Source organism: Labeo rohita, chromosome 5 (genome assembly GCF_022985175.1).
Source record: "Labeo rohita strain BAU-BD-2019 chromosome 5, IGBB_LRoh.1.0, whole genome shotgun sequence".
NCBI lineage: Eukaryota > Metazoa > Chordata > Actinopteri > Cypriniformes > Cyprinidae > Labeo > Labeo rohita.
Genome location: NC_066873.1, coordinates 1,212,469 through 1,234,504, shown reverse-complemented (window position 1 = coordinate 1,234,504; position 22,036 = coordinate 1,212,469). Strand labels below are relative to the sequence as shown.

The following is a 22,036-nucleotide window of genomic DNA, read 5'->3' as shown; positions in this document are numbered from 1 at the left end:
ACAACACTAGTATGTAGATTTGTTATTGTTTGAACAACAAGCAGACGAATAAACAAAGAGAAGGACATCCTGATGTCTGAATACGTCAATAGATCGACCGCGATGACAAAACGAGCAGCTTTAGTGTCTTTTTAATCAGTTTTCTCTCCAACTGTATGATAAGATGCCGTCACGCGTGGAGGAAAGCGTTACGCTCACATCTGTCGCGCCGCTAACCGGCCGCGCTCAATTCAGCGTCTCGTTCTCTCATTCAGATCTCCCATCAGCTGTGTGATCATCGCTCATAGTTTGCTTGATTTCACTCAGTGATATTATACATTCAGCACTCACTCTGCGCTCAGCTAACCGTGCGCTGATTTGTCTCCGCGCCGTGGAATTTTAATGTGCCGTCCGTGTGCAGGTAAAGGGACTGTAGACGAGAGACTGTCCACATTAATCTTCATCAGTGGGATTTTTCCCTAAATGAGATCTTTCAGCCGTCGCTTAGACCAGCGGCCTCCAATACGATACGCGCCGCACGTCGTAATACGTCGCGATGCATCATGATTAGATCAGCGGTGCCGGGATGTCAAATGGCTGTAGTGCAGAGCCTCTTGTGGTTTACTGTGTCAGTGCATAGCCCTGTGTCACGCATCGTCCCTTTTTTTTTTTTCCTCCTCTGGCAGAACGTGCTGTTTGCGGATGAGTCGGATGACTCGGTGTTGAAGGTGATTGATTTCGGGTTCGCGCGGTTGTTTCCCGCGGGGAGCGGCAGTGCGCCGCTGCAGACCCCCTGCTTCACCCTGCAGTACGCAGCGCCAGAGCTCTTCCACAGCTCCGGATACGACCAGGCCTGCGACCTCTGGAGCCTCGGCGTCATCCTGGTAGGTGCATGTGAAACACTGGTTTAGACTGGACTGCCATATGCATCCTCTCATTTAAGGTCAGTGTTTAAAGGTTGATACCTGAAATTGAATATCTGTCTATCTATCTGATAGACTGCGTGACCTTGAAAATACTTCAAACACCTTCAGATTGAGTCTTTAATCTTTTAAAACTACTTCAAAGGCGTTCTTAAACCAACATCAAAGTTCGTCCGGACCAACTTTTTTAAAATCTAATTTCCTTTTATAATTTGACAGTTTGTTCAGAAGAGTGAAGCCAAGAATGTAATGTAATGTGCTGATATGATTAGTGATGTTGTTTTTTTTTGGTAGTACACCATGCTCTCGGGCCAAGTTCCGTTCCAGAGTGAGAAGAAGGGAATGACATCATCGCACGCAGCTGACATCATGCACAAGATCAAAGAGGGAGATTTCTCATTGGACGGAGAAGCCTGGAAGGGCGTGTCTGAGGAGGCCAAAGATTTAGTGAGAGGTACTTACACCGAAAAGACAATAATTGTCGTAACAAACTAGCTACAAGTGATACATATTAGTACGGCTACTAGAGATGTGCTCTGAAGTGACACCAGCGAACAAAAATGTAAGCATTGAATGTTCGTGATGCGTGATTTGACTTTTGCCAAATTTGAAATTTAGTAACAGCTTTATAGAAAGTAGTCAAATAAGGACTGTTTTTAACTTTATAATTACAACATAATTTTAGTAGCATTTTAGTAGTATTTAGCACATATGCAGGCATCAATAAAGAAGATGCTTCTACTCTAGCATCACACACACACACACACAGATATATATATATATATATTGACATTTACACTTACTGGATGCTTTTACACAAAACGACTTTCAAAAGAGCAGTTCATCAAAGAGTTGATCAGCGAGTCTATGGCGAGACCCACCAAACATACAGATGACAACAACAAATATTTTTCAGGAATTGAACATCCTTCTTTGAATTTCTATTACAGTTCATAACTTCTTTTACAAACCCCCAAGGGGGCCGTAGGATGAGTTAAAGTTATTTAAATATTTATTATTAAACCGGTCGTGACGTTGGGTCGTGATTTTTTTTTTTTTTTTTTTAATTACTGTAATATATAACCATCAGCTGAGGTTTACTTGTAATGTTAAAGTTTTTTCCACAAAATAAATAAACACATATGTAGACTATTTTTTTTAACCCTCATTTGGTCTAAAATGTCCTGTTTTAAGGGGCGGGTGCTTTTACGGCTTCTTAGTAATCGTCCACTGTTTTGATTGGCTAATGTCATTGCATTACAGTATCGACGCCTCCTCGCTATTGCATGTGAGTGTTTTAACAACATGATCAAAATAAAATGGTCATTTCCAGGCAAAGCATTATGAAATAATTTACTTACAGTTTGTGATGGAAATGTGATGTCTCATGTCATCACCCCTTTAACATAATATTTGATGTAAGGGTTTGGTTCAGTTAAAGGAGAAGTCCACTTCCAAAACAAAGATTCACATATAATGTCATCGCCCCCTTGTCATCCAAGATGTTCATGTCTTTCTTTCTTCAGTCGTAAAGAAATTGTTTTTTGAGGAAAACATTTCAGGATTTTTCTCCATATAATGGACTTTAATGATGCCTCCAAGTTTGAACTTCCAAAATGCAGTTTAAATGCGGCTTCAAAAGGCTCTAAATGATCATGTCTAGTGAAACGATCGGTTATATTATTATTTTTTTTTAATTACAATTTATATACTTTTTAACTTTAAATGCTTGTCTTGTCTAGCTCTGTGTTTTTTCTGGTCATGACAGATACATCTAAAATCTCCCATCTCATTTTCTCCTCCAACTTCAAAATCGTCCTGCAGAAGAACCGACCCAAAGTGTACAAAGTGAATGTGCAAAGATCATCAAACACCCTTTACAAACAAAAGTAAAAACGGTGATGTAGGATGATTTTGAAGTTGGAGGAGAAAAGGAGACGGGAGTTTTTAGACGTACCCTAACTAAAAAACTGTATACACAGAGCTAGACAAGATGAGTGTTTGAGGTTAAAAAGTATATAAATTGTGTTGTTATTATTTTTTTTTAAATGTCCGATCATTTTGCTAGATAAGACCCTTCTTCCTTGGCTGGGATCATTTGGAGCCTTTTGAAGCCGCATTTAAACTGCATTTTGGCAAGTTCAAACTTGGGGGCACAATATCAGTCCATTATATGAAGAAAAATGCTGAAATGTTTTCCTCAAAAAACGACTGAAGAAAGAAAGACATGAACATCTTGGATGACAAGGGGTGAGTACATTATATGCGAATCTTTGTTTTGGAAGTGGACTTCTCCTTTAATGAACTTTTCTTTTGGAATCTTAATTTTCAAGGCTCTACATCATTCAGTCCCAGAGATACAGGGATCTCAGTGAGGCTCTTGTGTTGAGATTGTTGAATATTACCCATTTTCAGTGGCTGAAAGGAGTACATTATTTGTACATTTTAGTTCTGGAAGTGAACTAATCCTTTAATTGATGAAAGTGCTGTTTTCTAAACTCTTTTGCAAACCATAGCAGTGTCCGCCTAAACCGGAGGTCTGCAGTACAGTTCATGTGACTGTTTGCTGCCTATTTGAACACTATTGGAAATGAGCCCCTGTTGAGGACATATGATTTGGTTAAACCCTGGAAAATTAGGTAAAATGCGTGCAGGACGGAGTACAAAGCCAACATATCGCTTAATCCAAACATATGTGCTCATGTTCCTCTCATTCAGCACAAATTCAGATGTCCTTATTTGCAGTGTAACATATGGTGGCTATGATATTATTTCTTTTGTAAACATTGATTTGTGCTTCACGTGTTCCAGCATCCGTATAAAACAGCAGCTATATGTCCACACGACTTATGCAACTTACTATGGATGACTGCTATACAGTTTGATGATAAATAGGCTGTGATGTGAAATTACCAATGCTTTTTCCCTAGTTCTTTAGGCTGTATTATCCCAGTACTCCAAAATCAGTAGGCACTTCTTATGATTGGATATTATCCTTCCATATACAGAAAATCCATCTGAGTAACCTAAATGTGTGTCATTGGAATCAGATTAGAGTCCAATTGTGGATTCGATCGGAAAAGCCCTTGTTGCAGGATCTGGCGTTTTATGAAATCTTCTGTGAAATAGTTGGCGATCGTCCGTAGTAAGTGAATGGCAATCTTTATGGCTTTAGAGCTCGGAGACCTGTGAAATTTACTTGCGTTCAGCCAATACTCGAAGTCTCTATTGATTAGGAGCTGAAATAGCTGTGAAATGCGCGGTAATAGTTTTATACCTCTCGAAAGCGTCTGATGAGCGATTCCTGAGCCAGCCGTCGGGGAGCCGCGGGCACTCGAACGCATTTCGGTCCAATTTCAGCACAAGTGCTTGTTATTATAGCTGTCATCTGATCATCTCCATTGAGATGGATGAGGTTCAGCGGCCTGGTGGAAGCAGGCGTGTGATGGTCCCTGAGGACGCTGCTTTAGTGGCTGAAGGATGCTTATATTGGCAGCCCCTAAATTAGCCTCCATCTCCCTCTTCATCTTCGCAGGTTTGTTAACCGTGGATCCTGAGCGCCGGCTGAAGCTCTTGGCTCTGAAGGAGAACGCCTGGCTCCAGGGCGGCGGCGTCATGTCCTCCACCCCGCTCTGCACTCCTGACGTCCTGGAGTCCACCGGCCCCACCGTCCGCACCTATGTCAACGCCACCTACAAGGTCCAGTATCTGCGTTTGACACTGTTTGTCTGCTATACGGAGTAGTGATGATGCACCCAAGTCCAATTCTTGGACGTACATATGGAATGAGAGCACAGAAATTACACACTAGCAGTTGTTACTAACGGTTGTTGATGTTGACGCTTTCTTTTCTTCCTCAGCATATTAGATGAACAAGTTCCTCCACATCCTGCCTGGAATAAAATACAAATACATTCTCGTGCAAATATTCACATTGAAGGATTTAATCTATTCAGTCACAAGCAAAACATATTTGAATAAAATAATTAATTAAAAACAAGACTGTATACTTGGATTGTATAAATGGATGGTTCTCCCAGAAATGAAAGCTGTCATCGTTCACTCACACTCATGTTGTTCCAATCCCAATTTTGTTCATCTTCAAAAATGAAACTGGAGACATTTCTGTCCCTTCTTTGACAGTCCATTCACCCAGATGTTTAAAAGGTGCATCAAGACATTTTGAAAGTAATCCATATTTGTTGAGTGGTTTAATTCAGCCTTGAGGAGATGCAATCACTTAACAGATTTTTTGCAGGCTTTTATTTACTTGATTCAAATAGATTTTTTTTTTTTTTTTTTTTTTTTAGAGAGTTTTTATTTTTATTTTAACTTTCTAAAATGTCAACGTTTAGGTGAAGTGGACTTTTAATTGAGGGACAGAAATCTCTCAGGTTTCATTAAAAATAATGTCATGTTTTGAAGATGAAAGTCTTATGGGCTTGGATTGGCATGAGGATGAATAAATGACAGTTTGCAGGTTTTAGGTTAAATTAATGATCTAATATGATCTATAATCTGAATATTATTCATTTTTGGAAGTATAATGAATTTATTGTCTCCTTATGTATCATTTGTTATACTAATAGTAGGGCACTATGAAATCCAGTTTATCTTTTCCCAAATTCTTCTAAAACTTACACTGTTTTAATGGTAAAATAAATATTAAAAAAAAAAAAAAAAAAAAAAAAATTAATTGAAATCGTGGAACGTACATAATTTAACAGCAATTTATTAAATGTTTTAAAAAAATACATTTTTAAGGTCCTATGAATTACATTTTATTTTTTCTCAAATTTATTTTTATTTATTATTTATTTTTTATTTATTTTTATTTACCAAAGTCTGTTTTTTTTTTTTTTTTTTTTTTTTTTTTTTTTTTTTTTTGGTTTCCATTTTAATTGTTTAATTAAATTTAAAAAATATAAAGCATCTCTAATCAATTAATTTTTTTCTTAAAAATGTATTTATTTCTTTTTCATTAATTCATTCAGAAATACTGTGTAGTGTATTTACATTTTTCTGGTAAATATTCCTTAAAAATGTTGTTTTAATAAAATTTTATTAGTAGTAGTAGTACTATCATTACATTTGGTAACAGTGTTGGGGAAAGAATGCACAAAATTTTGCGTTACTCCCTGAAAAAGTAACTAATTACGTTACTTAGTTACTTTTTATGGAAAGTAATGTGTTACGTTACTTTTGCGTTTCTGCTTCTTTGCTTTTAATATAAAACAATTCTAATGTAAAAGTCCTTTTACACCAAAAGTGAAATGAATTCACCTCAGGCAGAAAGAAAAGTACATTTATGCAGGAGATCACTCTTCAGATATAAAAAAATGAAGCACAAATTAGTTTATCTAAAGTAATTTTTGCGTATTAGTATGGTTGAATTGCATCACTGAAGGTCAGCAGCAGAGACACTGGTTAATAAAATGGGATTAAATACATAAAGGATATTTGTTTTATTTTTTACATATTTAATTACTGCAGGGTTGCGTCATATTCTGAGTTTGCATTTCACTGTTTTTATTCATTCTGAGGAATACTGAATCTGTTTTTGTGAGTGAGATGAATTAATGCATGTTCACATTTAGTCTAGAATACAGAAACATCATGTTTACTCCCAATTGTCAATCAATAAATGGGGAAAAAAGTAACTGGTGTTACTTATTTAAAAAAAAAAAGTAACTCGGGTATTTTCTTAGAAATTCAAAAGTAATGCGTTATTTTACTAGTTATTTGAAAAAAGTAATATTATTATGTAACTTGCTTTACTTGTAATGCGTCACCCCCAACACTGATTGGTAATGTATGTCACAATTTCTTCAAGTTAACCCAAACTTTTATTTTGACGGGCTGCTGTGAAGACATTTTTGTTTGTATATGATATGACAGTAGTTTTTCTCAAAAGAAACTGTAAAATGCTCATGAGTTTATTTGTTCATGTACTTGTATATTGAGGCGGCAGAATCTGAGAACACTGAGACGTTCTTCAGGATGTGTGTAGTAAATGAAACCGCACATCTGCGTCATTCATGCACACAGAGACATGCAAAACATTCATACATGCAAGATTCATATTTACATAGTGTTTTTGCGGCTGTGTACTGACATAGTTTTGATTTATTCATCCAAAATTCAGCAAATTCGGAGACATTCCTCGTTATACAGTAAATTTCATTTTATGACTAATTCCATGATTGTATCAGCATAAATGAATCGTCAGACTGGATTTGATTCCATTACGGTTGTAGTTTGTTTCCTTCGATTGAATGATGAGTGTTTCACCTGGAATATTCTCAGCTCTCCTGATTGGCCACTCACTAAAAACAGACAATCGTCGACCCAACGGTGTTTGTTTTTAGGATTGTGTTGTGTAATCTGTGTTCTGTTCAAAATCTCGTGAATGCTTTGCATCATGACACCTCTGTTTTCCCACAGGCATTTAACCGCGGGAAGCGCGAGGGCTTTTTCCTTAAAAGCGTCGACAACGCGCCGCTCGCTAAACGACGTAAGATGAAGATGACCAGCACTGGTGTGGAGACGAGACGCAGCTCATCCTCCTCCTCCTCTTCCTCCTCTTCCTCATCCGCTTCCCATTCCAAGACGCAGAATTGCCAATCTCTGAATCCCCACGAGGACCCCAAACTGTGACGTCTCCCGTCTGACTGAGAAGCTGCTCTGATGTGGTGAGAGAATGTGTTACACGAGCATTACAGAGTGAAAAAGACCACGCAGAATAATATAACCTTCATACGGCAACAGATTCGGCATTTATTGACGTCTCTTCAGGAGAACGGCCCTGCGCCGGCAGGATCTGCGGATTCTCAAGTCGTTTGGGGGAAAGAGGATCTTTAATCACGATGGCTCTCTGTAAACACAATGCCAAGGAAATGATCTACATTAGAAAGGAGACTCCAGCGGCGTTGCCTTTGTAATTCCTTTCATCATTTGAGACTGTAGACATTTTAATGAATGTAAATGTAAAAATGTTCTGTCGTGCGGTGGGCGTCCACCCGCTTTTAGAGAGATCTTTTAACTGCGAGAGACGATTGAAACGCGCCAAACTGAGATCAGGGAAAGCTGAAACGTTAGGGAATAGCGGACAGGAAAGCCATATGTGAGCGTTAGAGTGGACTACTATTTTAATGTGTTTTAATGATCCACTGAGAAAAGCTTTATGTGAGTCTTGTACAGCCTATTTACATATCACTACTTTCAGAAGTTTTCTCGATGTTTGCATGACTATAGTATTTTGAATGTTTTACATTTTTAAAGGTTGACGTATGAAGTCAGACCACACTGAGTCACTCAATCACCAGTTACAATGATCATATCCACACTTCTGGGTGAACCTCACAAAGAAATGTTGTATTTCTCCCCAAAATCAAGAAAAAAAATTATATTTTGAGTACAATTAAATGTCCCTGCCAAACTGCCATTACTGGAATGTTTAAAAAACCCTCATTAATTCAGAAATGAAATGACTTGCCCTCAAAAATCAGCAGCAATATGTACTTACGATTGTACTTTACTAATGAGAGGGAACATATTGTAATGAAATTACCATAAAAAATTGCAAATCTTGATGCAAGATCATTTCTCTTTCGGGGCTCTTTGTGAAGTGAAATGCACCCAGATATTTCTTGACCGTTTCCGTGAGATTCACCTTTTATCGTCTCGACCTCTTCGCCTTCGAAGTGTGTCGAGATCACTTCGTGCACCATCACGAACTTACTGGACTGATTTGGAAAGGTTTGGTTGTATGAACCCAGATGTGGAGTTTGCTTTCATCGGCGTACTTGAAAGGTTGTGCTTCTTCAGTAGCGCGTCTCTTCTGCCGAGCTGAGGGATCCCGCTCAACTCTCTGTCGACCGAAAGGGCTGAGGTTCACCAGACAGCAATCGATCCCTCCCGTTCTTAAGGGCTTTCACAATCGCACGTCCACGCTGTAACGAGCGACCCTCTCGCACTGTGACGAGCGTGAGAGAAGACGGCGCCGGCGTCCCTCCCCGTCTCCCTCTTTATTAAGCGTCTTCACGGCCATTAGTCTCGCAATATTTCAGACGTTTCGGCGTGGAGTCTTTCTGCTGTACGTGCCGTGCAAATCCGCCGCCGACGCTTAGGATTCAGGCGGCGTGTTGAGCTGACGCTTTTATTAAGATGCAAACAGGTGTCGAGTCCCAGTAAAACACCTCCGGCGACGTTATATAAACTCTGCTTTTCTTTTAAGAGGTGTGAAGCTGGCAGGTATGAACAATTTAACGGTCAGACGGATTGTTGGGCACTGTTTTTATTGAAATAACATATTCATCGTTTGTTTGTGCCAAAATAATCAGTTAATGGAGGATAATATTGTCTGTGATAGAGTTTTGCACACGAGATGCACTAGTCTGGGTTTTTTTATTCCTTGATTGTTCATAAGCGATGCTTCTGTCAGCTTTTCATCAAAGGAGACGGTCAAACTGTCGTTAAAAAAGACTGGAACAAATGCAGCACGTTCTGATGCGCCTCGTCAAGGGTTCAAATGTGTAACTTTGCTCAGCGTCTGTAATCACAGTATCTCTCAGATGTAATCAGCAGAGTTTCATCATGCCGTTCGATGAAAATGGGTTTGACTTTAGGCTTTTTAAAGGAACGGTTCAGCCAAAACTAAAATTTGCTCAAAATGTGTTCACCCTCAGGTCATCCAAGATGTAGATGAGACTTGAAGAAACTGATAGACTGGAGAGGATTATGGTGATGTTTTTATGATCTGTTTGGACTCTCGTTTTGACGGCACCCGTTCGCTGCAGAGGATCCATTGGTTTCTTCGAATCTGTTGAAGAAACAAACTCGGATGACCTGAAGATGAGCCCATTTTCAGCAAGTTCATTTTTGGCTGAACTAGTCATACAAAGGATGACGTATCAGTGATTTTACACTATTGTTTTAGGTAAATTCGAATCGGTTTGATTTCTTTTGTCGCACAAGATTGTCATGTCAATGTGTTTTTGGGCTTTAAAGCAGTAATTTTTTTTATTTATTTCTTTTTACTTGCTCTTTATATTGTTATTCAGAGTGTTATAGCTTTCTGCTCAGTGTAGTTTAGTTTATTTTTGTTGTTTTTGTTTGTCAGCAAGAACAAGTCTTCAGCTCTTACTAGATCATGCACTGCATTTTTGTTTTTGTGGAACTTATACAATTGTACATTTTTGATTGTGAAATTGTGATGGACCTGATTTGGCGTCTACAGTTTAAGGGTGAGCTTGCTGTGTCTCTCATGGCTTGAGTTTGGTCTGTTATGTTAGGGTTCTTATTTGCATGTTTTGTTTTGTTTTCTTTTTTTAATTCCTGATAACGTAAATGTTGTTCTGTCTCTGCCAAAAAAAAAAAAAAGTTTTGTAATAAAAAAAAGAGAATTATAGAGCGGTAATGAAATACACTGTTAAGAGAATAAATGAGATGCATTGTTGTGCATTAAGAACATCGCTGAATCCAAAGTATAAAATATACAAATATACTACACTCTAACTTTCTATTCCCTTCTTAAACTTGTCATGTTTTTTTGTTTTTTTTTGGCTCTGATGTCTTTGGTGTTGATTTGATAGTTCCAATCCATTGCATTATCTGTTTAGGAGTGTTGTCTTAAAGGGATGAATGAAAAAATGAAAATTCTCTCATCGTTTACTCACCCAGATGGATGGACAGCTCTTGAAAGTATGCCAGTGACTGTTGGCACAATGTGAAATAAATGAGGAAATGAGAGCTATTATTTGTCCCTGACACCTCCGCAGACCCAGTCCTTTATTCTGGAGACTCTGAGAGTGCGAGCGCAGATCGAGGAGCCGCAGGACCACAATCCATCTCTGCTGCTGATGGGGAGTTTGAGGCCGGCGGTGAATGTCTAAAAGTTCTAATGCAAAACATACTGTACACGTCACTCGGTAATTCATTTTGAATGGTGTTTTTTATTTAATCTCTGGTGGAGAAGACATTTGAAATTTTTTTAAATTAAATTGATATACTGCTTGGTTTTGGTAGTTAGCAAATGTTCTAAAATATATATATATATATATATATATTTTTTTTTTTTTTCCCACACATTACTTAATTTGACAATTGCAGTTTAATGACACCACATCTGAATTATGTGTTTTGTCTGATATATGATGGAAAATACATTTTAAGTTTTTGTTTTATATATATATATATAATTGGCAGACTGCTTGGTCTTGTAGAAAATGTTCCAAATGCAGTTAAATATTATTTTCCTTAATTAACTATGACACTAAAAGCTTGATATTGTAAACTATGCTTAGAATATTCACAAACTGTATTTTTTAAATGCATTAATCATATGGCAGGTTTCATCAGGTTTATTCTCCACTTCTTTACTTGTGAACCTCTACATGTTCCACAAAGGACACTTCATAAGGGACAAAAGTGTGGTAGAAATGATGCCACTTTTGGACTTTTTAAAGAAAATACTGTGATATTATGATTATTTCCTTTTTACACAATCATAGTTTTAAACAGCCTAATATCTGAGACAATGTATAGCTGTAATTGTTGTACTGGGCCTACACTTTTGATCTCCAGTGTCCATCAATCAATCAATCAATCAATTGGCTTATCTGGTGTAGAGTCATTATCCTTTAAATAGTCATTCTGGTCTTCTAAATAATATGCAAATTATTCTGTTATTAATATAAACGATAATAGTCCGATGACAGATAATGATATAGCCTAAATAAGCTTTCCACTGATGTGTGGTTCGTTAGGACAGGACAATATTTGGCGGAGATACAACTATTTGAAGAAATAAAATAAAAATCTAAATACTGAGAAAATCTGGAATCTGGTAAAAAATACAAATGTTGAGAAAGATCGCCTGTAAAGTTGTCCAAAGGAAGTTCTTAGCAATGTATATTACTTATCAAAAAATAAGTTTTGATATATTTACGGTAGGAAATTGACCAAGTATCTTCATGCAACATGATCTTTACTTAATATCCTAATGATTTTGACATAAAAGAAACCCATAATTTTGACCCATACCCGTGCTACTTAACACTGGTTTTGTGGTCTGGGGTCACATTTTAGTAATCGTGTCGTGTGTTTTCTATCAGCTGTTTAGAATCAAAACTAGCGATTCGCGAATGAATCATTTGAGCTAATGAATCGGTCAAACGGGTTAAGTGCTGCAGTTCAGTTCGATTCATTCAGACGGTTCACTGAATCGTTTGCGGCGGGTACTCGCACCATAATCTAAACAATATATACAAAAAATAGTATAAACATATGAGGATCCTTTTTGATTGATGATTGTGTGCCCTGGTACTGGTAAAAGGCCGGAAGCGCTGCTAAACATGAACAAAGACTAAGAGACGCGGATCAGCTGTACAACACCTTAAAATCGTAGACGATTCTGAGTCTTTCAACTGTGCCATGACGTAATGCTCCAGCGGCAACACCTTGTCCGTGTCCTGCGGTACCCGTTCAGCACAGCAGATGTCAGTGCGAGTCCTGCCGCCGCACAGACCGCGCGTACACTCACAGCGGCGCGTCAAAACGCCGCTAATGCGACTGTCAACGCGTCATTAATCAAAGTGATGTGTAAGCGGATCATTTGCATGGGAAATTGTGATATATGGAGCATGACACAAATGGATATGAATGGAACAGTAAATCAAAGAGATTCCATCAATTATAATTGGCCCCTTCTGGCTGTGACCCAAGGTCTACTGGTGTGTGCTAACACACACCGCTTATTATTTCAGAAGCTCCTTACAGTGCGCAGACAGACATACCAGCACCTGTGCGCACACACCAGCGTCTCCACGTCGGCGCCAGAGTTGAATGGAACGTCAGCCGCTGCTTCAGCTCGACCCGTAGTAAGTTAAAGTGTCTCACACTTTCAGGTTTGCTAGTATCCGGCGGCTCTCGCTGCTGAATTATTGAGCTCAGAGAGAGCGAGTGTGACCCCACCGGTGTCAGTAAGAGCGCCGAGCTTGATTTCATGGCATATCTTCAGATTTCCGCATCAATTTTTCATCTTGCCTTCCAAAAAAGCGTTCCATTATTAAAAAGCCAAATATGAGTAGAGCACTATATGGCCCAGGCGGCACGCAGAGTGAAAGTGCATGATTGTTGCTTACTGTGACACCTCACTACTTCAACAGCGTCTCCTTCTCAAGCCAAAGCCCTGGAGGAGCTGCAGTATGAGACCGTCTGACGCCACCGGGTAAACATGACCAGATAAAACACTCTCACTGTACAGATACTACAGTAAAACCTACTGGTTAATGGTACTTTGCTTTAGATCCAATGAAACATTTCATGTCATTTACAGTTTTTGAAAGAGGAAAAAGAACGAGCAGTCTTAACATTTAGAGTGAAAAACATAAATCGACATCGATTCATCATATGGCGTAAAACATGGATTTTTGTAATTTGGTGCATTTAAAGAGTAGCTCACCCAAAATGACAATTTGCTGGAAATGTGTTCATCCAAGATGTAGATGAGATTTGTAGAAATGTGTCATTGCATCACTCGCTCACCAATGGATCCCCTGCAGTGAATGGGTGCCGTCAGAGAGTCCAAACAGCTGATAAAAACATCACAGTAATCCACACCACTCCAGTCTGCAAAGGCTAAAACAAATCCATCATTAAGACGGTTTAACTTCAAACCCTTGAAGTTAAAAAATTCTAAAACGAATAAGGCCCTTATTGAAAATATTGCTTCCTCCAGTGACAAATTCACCTCATCTTAATCAGGAGAGAAATCTGCACAGATCAAGTGCTGCTCACAAATAAAATCAGTCCAAAACAGCTTTAAACAAATATGTGGCTTGATTTTGATATGACAGACGACAGGAGATGGACTTATTCACTGGAGGAAGTGTTATTATGGATTATGAATCTATATTCTTGCAAGAAGCCACATTTTAAAACTGTACATGCTCCCGCCTTCATTATGCACAGTTCATCAGTGCACATTATTTAGAAAGGAGTGGTAACACTTTTCAATAAGCTCCTCGTTAGTTAACAACTAATATTAACCAACTATAAACAACATATTTGTTATTTAGTCATCTTTTTTTTAAGGTTAGTTAGCTGGTTAGTAAAATGCAACTGTTCATGTTAGCTCATGGGACCATTAAATAATATTAGTAGGCACAACTTTTGATTGCAATAATGTGTGAGTTTACATTGAAATTACCATTACCTACGATTAATAAATGCTTAAGAAGTATTTTTTTCTCTGTTAGTTCATGCTAACTGGTAAATGTTAACAAACGGAAAAATAGTGTTACTAAAAAAAAAAAAAGTTGCATTAACTTCTTAGCTAACGTGATGTTACCTGTCAGCAGCATTGGGGAGTAACTACTTACATGTAACAGAAATACGTGATTTAATTACAAAATAAATGTAATTGTAATTAGTAAAAAAAAAAAAAGTGTAATTAAATTACAGTTACTTTTGAAAATGTTAATGATTACAAAGGGGGACATCTGAATTTTTTTTCACACACACACAGATTTAATTGACTTCTTTCGTAAATTGCATTGACTGCTCTAAAATGAGACACCAGTGTTTCAGGAGTTTAGGACACAGAACAGGACACATGCTTATTTGACAACTGTTTTATTTCCTATTTGGGTTTATGCATATACTTCATTTCATTTAAGATTAACTGCTTTTTTTTTCCAAGGCATTGTTATATGCCAGTGTTTTCTGTCATAACTATGCAAACATCTGATTTCAAAACCAGTATCATAGCTTAAACTATTTCTCATGATTTTAAATCTGGATTTAACCTCAGAATGATCTCAAAGTACATAAGAGGTATTAAGTCTGAATTTGTGGTGTCTGTGCTTTAAATTAAACAATTACACGGCTCTGTGGAATGCTTGATTCTGATTGGTCAGTCGTGACATTCCAAGGTATGTTATTCCCCGATAACAACTGGTAAAAGTCGGCGCTATATGCTTGATAGTTTTTCTTGATGGAAGCTATGCTTTTCTTAGCTAATAAAATATTAAAACTCAATTCAGTATTATGTGTAAAATTTGTTCTGTCAACTTGCCACTTGCTAGCAACTGATTTCTTCACAGAAGCTTTGGGTTCAAATATTTCAGTGTTTTGTGTCTAATTATTTACTTTTGTGGAAAACAGCTGTGTAATAAGTGGGATATTGTACATACAGCAGTTGTTATTGCAAAATAAAGGTGTATATTATCCCTTACTTTTTATCATTTTAATGCAAGTGATAAAGGATTTTAAGAGTCTGACAGTAATCAGTGAGGTTAACTCTGCCTGGTTTAAATGTTTCAAAATGATTAACAGTTAAAATATTAGAAATTTAGAAAAGTAATCTAATGTAATAAGTTACATTAGTTTCATAAAGTAATTGAAAAGTTACACTACTTATTAAATTTTAAATAGAGTAACTTAATCTGCAGCCTGTTACATTTCCAAGGTAACCTTCCCAACACTGCCAGTAGAAATTAATACAATCCATAAAATGTTACCTATTAACAAATCACCAAATAGTAGTATTATAAGCCTTGCCAACAGTTAACAAAATAATTTAATCCTGTAAACCCATATTAAAAATTAATCAATTAAAATGAGAAAAAATACATTATTTAACCATATATATATATCCATATACATATATATATAAATACATTATTTAACCATATATATATATATATATATATACAAACATTTATTTTAACCAACCAATTATTTAACCAACCAACATTTTTTTGGTAGTCACAAAAAGTGCCTTTTTTTTTTTTGAGTATCATAGGATACATCAAGCTTTTATGTACCATATACATGTTGTATAATAGGAGAATATAGAGTTCATACTCAAGGAAGAAAAATAAAACTTTATTTATTGAGAATAATGGAAAATGAGCAAAAGTGAGCAATAATGGAAATCGATGAGATCTTTATTATCTTTATGTAGATCTTTATATAATGCATATAAATTTCAGTTGTCACTCTGTTATCTCCCACTAATACTGTATGTCTTAGTAAAATGAGATTATATGCTTCGTTTGATGATCAAAGCTCATGACTGAGAGATGCACAAATAAACCCTCAAAAGCCTGATGTATAATATTCACATTTTCAAGACTTTCCTATAGATAATTCATAGACCTAAATTGCTTCAGTCCAGTAAGTGTTTATAATGAATACTACAATAAAAACAATATAAAGTTATCCTTCGTATACATTTTTTTAAGTAGATTTTTATTATTATTGTTACCATTTATTTATTTAATTTTTTTGGTTGATGCTGAAATGTCTTTTAATTGCTAAACATGATGAACTATTAATCAGAGAGCAGAAGGCATAAAGTACAGTGCCTATAGAAAATCACCAAACCCCTTTGAAATAGTTACTGTATTTGTCACACAGCCTGAAATCAAACCCCATTCCAAATAACTTTTCCAGCTTTATTTACAATTTTGGCCTTACAACAAACTAATGAAAGGGAAAAAAAATAAATTTAACAGTTCTGCAAATTAATAAAAACAAACAAACAAAAAATAAATATATTACAGAGTTGGGAAAGTCATCAGTCCCTTGATTTAATACTTTATAGAGCCACTTTTTGCTTTACATACAGCCATCGATCTTTTTACTAGCTTTGCACACCTTGATGGGGGAATATTTGCCCATTCTTCCTTGCAGAATTGCTCAAGTTCAGTCAAATTCTGTGGTGAGCAGCAATGGACTGCTCTCTTCAAATCCATCCACAGATTTCCGATTTGATTTAAGTCAGGGCTCTGACTCGGCCACTCAAGGACATTCACCTTCTTGTCCTTAAAGGACAAAGATTCACAGACAGTGTAGTCACCCCCTTGTCATCCAAGATGTTCATGTCTTTCTTTCTTCAGTCGTGAAGAAATTATGTTTTTTGAGTGCCCTGACTTTGAACTTCCAAAATGCAGTTTAAATGCGGCTTCAGACGATCACAGATGTGGTCATGCTGATCATTTATGGGCAATAATGAGAAATGAGAACAACTTTCTCCCTGATCCAAAAACACTAAGCGGAGTGAGGAGTGGGGATTCATCAGGCACTGACTATCTTTCAGACTCTTTCCTCTTATTCCGTCTGCTGCTGGTGAGGACTTAAACTGGGGCTGTGAATGTGCTGCTGCTGCTGATGTGGATGTGCCTGAGAGCACAGGGTTAAAGATTGCTTGTTGGTTTTGGCTTTCATCGATCTTTCGCTGCTGATCGGGTTGACACTTGTGTAATTTGGTTCACTAATCACCACATTCATTTTCATTTAATTAGTTTTAATGACACCAGAATAAACATCCATTTGGCTGTGGATGAATTTTGAGTTACAAGTCAAAAAACTAAAGGGAAAAAGAAAGCGATGCTTACACATGTCTGTTTTAATTGTGGTGTTTCTGCGAAGGACTGATCCTGGGATAGGAATCCCTGCGTCCCTTCACAGGACAAGTGAACTCAGAATTAGAGTTTTGTGAGAGTGGATAATAAAATAGCCACACACTAAAAGAGTTGTTATTATGCTTGTGTTTAATGAAGGATGTTTGTATCTTTTGAGATGTCTCACAATGATGAATCAAGATTCAGCTAGTGAACTAAAACGAAATGAAAATTAAAAATGAAAATTTTATTTTTTACTTATTAAATCGACAACTAGACTCAAATAGCTGAAGGCAATCCCAGGAGTTAAAAAGTGAAATCTTTCACACATAAAGACTTCATAAAGTCAATCTGAAAGGTCAGAAAATTGCAGCTGAGGATGTGGAAATCTAACCCGAAAACGTCCCAGTGCGGCAGACGCTCAATGTTTTACAATCCTCAACTGGCGAATAAATAAATGAAAGATTCTTTTGTTCAAACTTAAATGATTTTATGACCATATGACTGTCAGATGAGCAGTGACAGCAGTGCAGCGTGTGTGTGTGTGTGTGTGTGTGTGTGTGTGTACACTGTAGCCGACTCTGATGTCTCAGACACACTCCCAGATGTTGACTGTTGCAATATTAAAGTATCTTGTGTAAATGTCACTGAGTGCAGTAAGTGAGCGTGAGGAGTGAGCGAGCGAGAGGAAGATGGAGGCAGGTGAGACAGATTGACTCTGTTTGGAATAGAATACTAATGCACTGTTGACTGCATACTGCGCAGTACGCTGGGTATCGCCTGCTTGCTAGAAATGGTACAGTATGTGAGAACGGTCTGACATTGTAACTCATTGAAACTTGTAACTGAAATGTGAAGTTGTAAGTAGAGTTTTTCTGTCATGCAGCTGATAGGGGTTTGCTAGTGTGTTCTGTGTGGTTGCTTACTGTCCCAAAAGAGCCGTACAATACAGTACAGTCTTCAAATAGGTCCATCATTTACTCAGAAAAACAACGGTTCCAAAAGAGTGTTTTTGCAGTGATGACATAGAAGAAACATTTTGGGGACTAGAAATCTTTCATGGATGTTAAAGTTCCTTTATGCAACCACAGATGCTAGTTAATCTGTTATTTTTTATGTAAATCTGTAAGATTATTTGAAGATGGGAAGTTCTGTCATCATTTTCTCACTCTATTGGAAGCCCTGTTCGCATGTCTTTCTTCTGTGGAAAACAAAGAAAGATATTTTGAAGAATGCTGATTGCCAATCAACATGGACCGAAAATAGATGCATACTGCTGGAGTAAATGATCACAACTTTCAGGTTTGGGTGAACTATCCCATTCATTTGACCATCATAAACAAAGGTAGTGTCTATAATTATACCTGTTCTATGTTTTCTGTATTCTTCTGCACCTTGTACTTAGTTAGTTGGTTAGTATACGCAAAAATGAAAATTCTGCCATTTGACACTCACCCTCATGTCATTTCAAACCTGTAAGACCTTCGTTCATCTTCAGAACACAAATTAAGACATGTTTGATGAAATCCGAGAGCTCTCTGACCCTCCACAGACAGCAGGGGTACTACGTGTTGACCTAGAACATGTGTGCGCTACACTTTGTTTACGTGCAGAGGAAAACACTCATGTATTGTGATAGTCTCCGATATGGCGCTATAGGGTGACGCAGAGGAGAAGAATTGTTGAACAAAGTAGTTATTTTTCTTTTCTTTTTTTGTGCACAAAAAGTATTCTCGTAGCTTTATAAAATTACGGTCGAACCACTGATGTCACACTGATGACTGTTTTGTTGATGTTCTTCATACCTTTCTGGACCTTGACCGTGGTAGGAGCCGCACTGTCTATGGAGGGTCAGAGAGCTCTCAGATTTCATCAAAAATGTCTTAATTTGTGTTCTGAAGATGAACGAAGGTCTTATGGGTTTGGAACAACATAAGGTGGAGTAATTAATGACAGAATCTTCATTTTTGGGTGAACTATCCCTTTAAGCTCTATTGTCTGTAGTGTAAAATGCAAATGCATATTTTCCTGTTTATGAAACATTCTCAAATACTAAAAAAACTACATAAAAACCCTTGTCAAACCAACAAAATTACCCCAACTAGTCAAACACAGTTGTCTGAACAAAGAATTTCGTATTGTTGAAATGTTAAGGCTTGGTGAGTTCCCAGCATGCAGTTCATGCCGTTACTGTTTTAGGATAATTGTTTTGCTGTTTGCTGACTTCATTTAAACTTTTTGTTGTTGATTTGTCATTATTGTTAGTTGTTTGTTGTACTGTGATGTAAAGAGCTCATCTTTTTAACATTTGTTGATTGCAACCGTTCTTAAGGTTCATGTGTCTAGTTTTGAGGCCTAGAGTATCTTCAACCACTTATGTCAGTGTTTCTGTATGTCTTAATCTTGTAAGACAATATTGTCTACATATTAGACTAAGTTATCCATTAAGGTTTCTATAACAATTCACTGTTTGTCATTTGTAAATAAACATAAAGTAGATAATGTGGTGACTTTATACACATTCTTTGGTAACACTTTATTTTAAGGTGTCATAATACAGAGTAATTACCTAATGAAGTACTTAGTAGCCGTTGTACTTACATGAAACAAAATGTACTTACCATGTAACTAAGTTATGGAACAACCTGTAGTTACAGTTTGTAATTATGTAGATGTAATAGGCAGCTACTGTTACACATATGTAACAGACAGAATTTCTGACCGAAACAATGACAATCACTATTGTTGAGAGAACTCAAAAGTTTTACTGCATCAAGTTGCCTTATTTTTTTCCAGTGTGCTCTAACCTGCTTATGGAGATCAGCACTGCATATACTGTTGGCTGTGGTGTGAGAAACTACTTGCGATGTTCATTATTTGTAATCTGCTTTGGATAAAAGCATCTGTTAAATGATTAAATGTACTCATAAATATATACTGCACATTTTGGCAAATATAAGCTGTAGGTCATCCAGGTATCTTTGGCATTACAAAATGTGCACTGTAAAAAATATCTTGTTAAATTTATGGTTAGAAATGGCAGAAATTCATATGGCATATTGGTGCCTATATAATTCACAAATTATAACCACTTATTTCATTAGGTAATAATGTTAATTTACCAAAATGCTTCAACTACCAAAACCTGTTATTTATCTTAAAATGTACATTCATAGGCCTATAGATGGAGCACAGAGTCATACAAACAATGACAAATCACATGCATAAATATTACATAACACAAAACACCCTAATGTACATTACTGATAAAGCTATTGATATCATGTGTGTGATGTGTCAAACATGTCTAAGAATGTACTTTTCCTGATTTTTTTAAACTATGAATTAAACAATAATTCATAATTTTTACTTTTTTCACAGTTTTAAAACAGTTTTGACAATATCTTATATAATGTGATGTTAAACCTTTTAGAGTTTTTCCAATTACATAACCAGTTAACCAGTTTTTACAATAGCATTTTCCCCAGTGAAATTACAAACATACTGAACATTTTAGACACTACAACAATGATCTGAGTAATATGTCATCTATTATCCTGTGAGAGAGTCTAAGCATGGCAGCTGTTACTGCATATTCAGCAAGCTTGTGTCTAAGTATATTGACACTGACACTGTCTGTTACCTGTGCACAGATGTTTCCAGATTCATCAGTTTGATGCACAAAACCTTACTTGTGAAGATCACACGAGGCTTTCATCAGTATCTGGACTTCTACTGCACGTGTCTCGCTAATGCACAAACAGAGCGTGCGTGAATACTGTTCACACAGCATTAGCATGATATACAGTATTTAGACATAATCCACTATAAAACACATTTTTCTCTCTCATTCATGTGAGCCTTTTATCATCTGCAGGAAAATCTAGCTCTAGCTGGTTTAACATGTTTTCTAGGCAAAGCTTGTTTAGATGATTGATCAGCTCTACCTCCTGATATAGACCAACCTGGTAAATCATTTTAGTCATTAACAAACAAGCATCTTCTGAAAACTGTTCAAATGGTATAAAATAATTTATCCAGTAAAATGAGTAGGACCAGAAAATGTTTTCTGTCATTTTATCTGGTATCCACTGTACACTGAAATGAAATAAATAAGTAAAAAATGTGCTTGCCAGAAGTTAAAAAAACTATGTTAGCAATATTTTGAATTGTATAGATTGAGCTTAAATTTCATTCACTGAAGGAATAGTTGAAAAATAATAGTAAAAATAATGACAATTTACTCAGGATGTAGGTTGTTTGTTCATCAGATTTGTATAAATGTGTCATTCCGTCACTGCCTCATCAGTGGATCTTCTGCAGTGAATGGGTGCCGTCAGAATGAGAGTCCAAACAGCTGATAAAAACATCACAATAATCCACAAGTAATCCACACCACTCCCATGCTAACAACCCCGACCCATAAAAACATAAATGTTACAGAAACAGCAACGAAGAAAAACTCTGCAACTGGCTACAGTAGTCCTCCAGAGTCCCATCTGGTGACTCGTATGAATGACAGTGGTGAAAGCCGAAAAGAAACCACTGACAGGAAGATGGAAGTCCTAAGCGCCAAGACCAAAACCAGATTTGGATTCTGGAATGTTCGTACTATGTACGAAATGGGCAAACTGGCACAGATCACGGCGGAAATGGGACGATATAGCCTGCATATCCTGGGGGTCAGCGAGAGCAGGTGGACCGGATCAGGTAAAATGAAGACCA

General features: G+C 36.9%; 1 protein-coding gene across 1 annotated transcript in view; it reads left to right on the top strand.

The window, feature by feature from the left end:
• The window catches only part of rps6ka4 (ribosomal protein S6 kinase, polypeptide 4), a 28,163-nt gene extending 17,506 nt beyond the window's left edge, over positions 1–10,657 (top strand). Inside the window, exons 15-18 of the mRNA XM_051110509.1 lie at positions 666–863; positions 1,197–1,356; positions 4,438–4,601; positions 7,347–10,657. Of these exons, the coding sequence (XP_050966466.1) occupies positions 666–863; positions 1,197–1,356; positions 4,438–4,601; positions 7,347–7,559 (735 nt within the window). The 3' untranslated portion in view covers positions 7,560–10,657. The remainder of the gene's footprint in view (positions 1–665; positions 864–1,196; positions 1,357–4,437; positions 4,602–7,346) is intronic.
• The last annotated feature ends 11,379 nt before the right edge of the window (positions 10,658–22,036 follow it).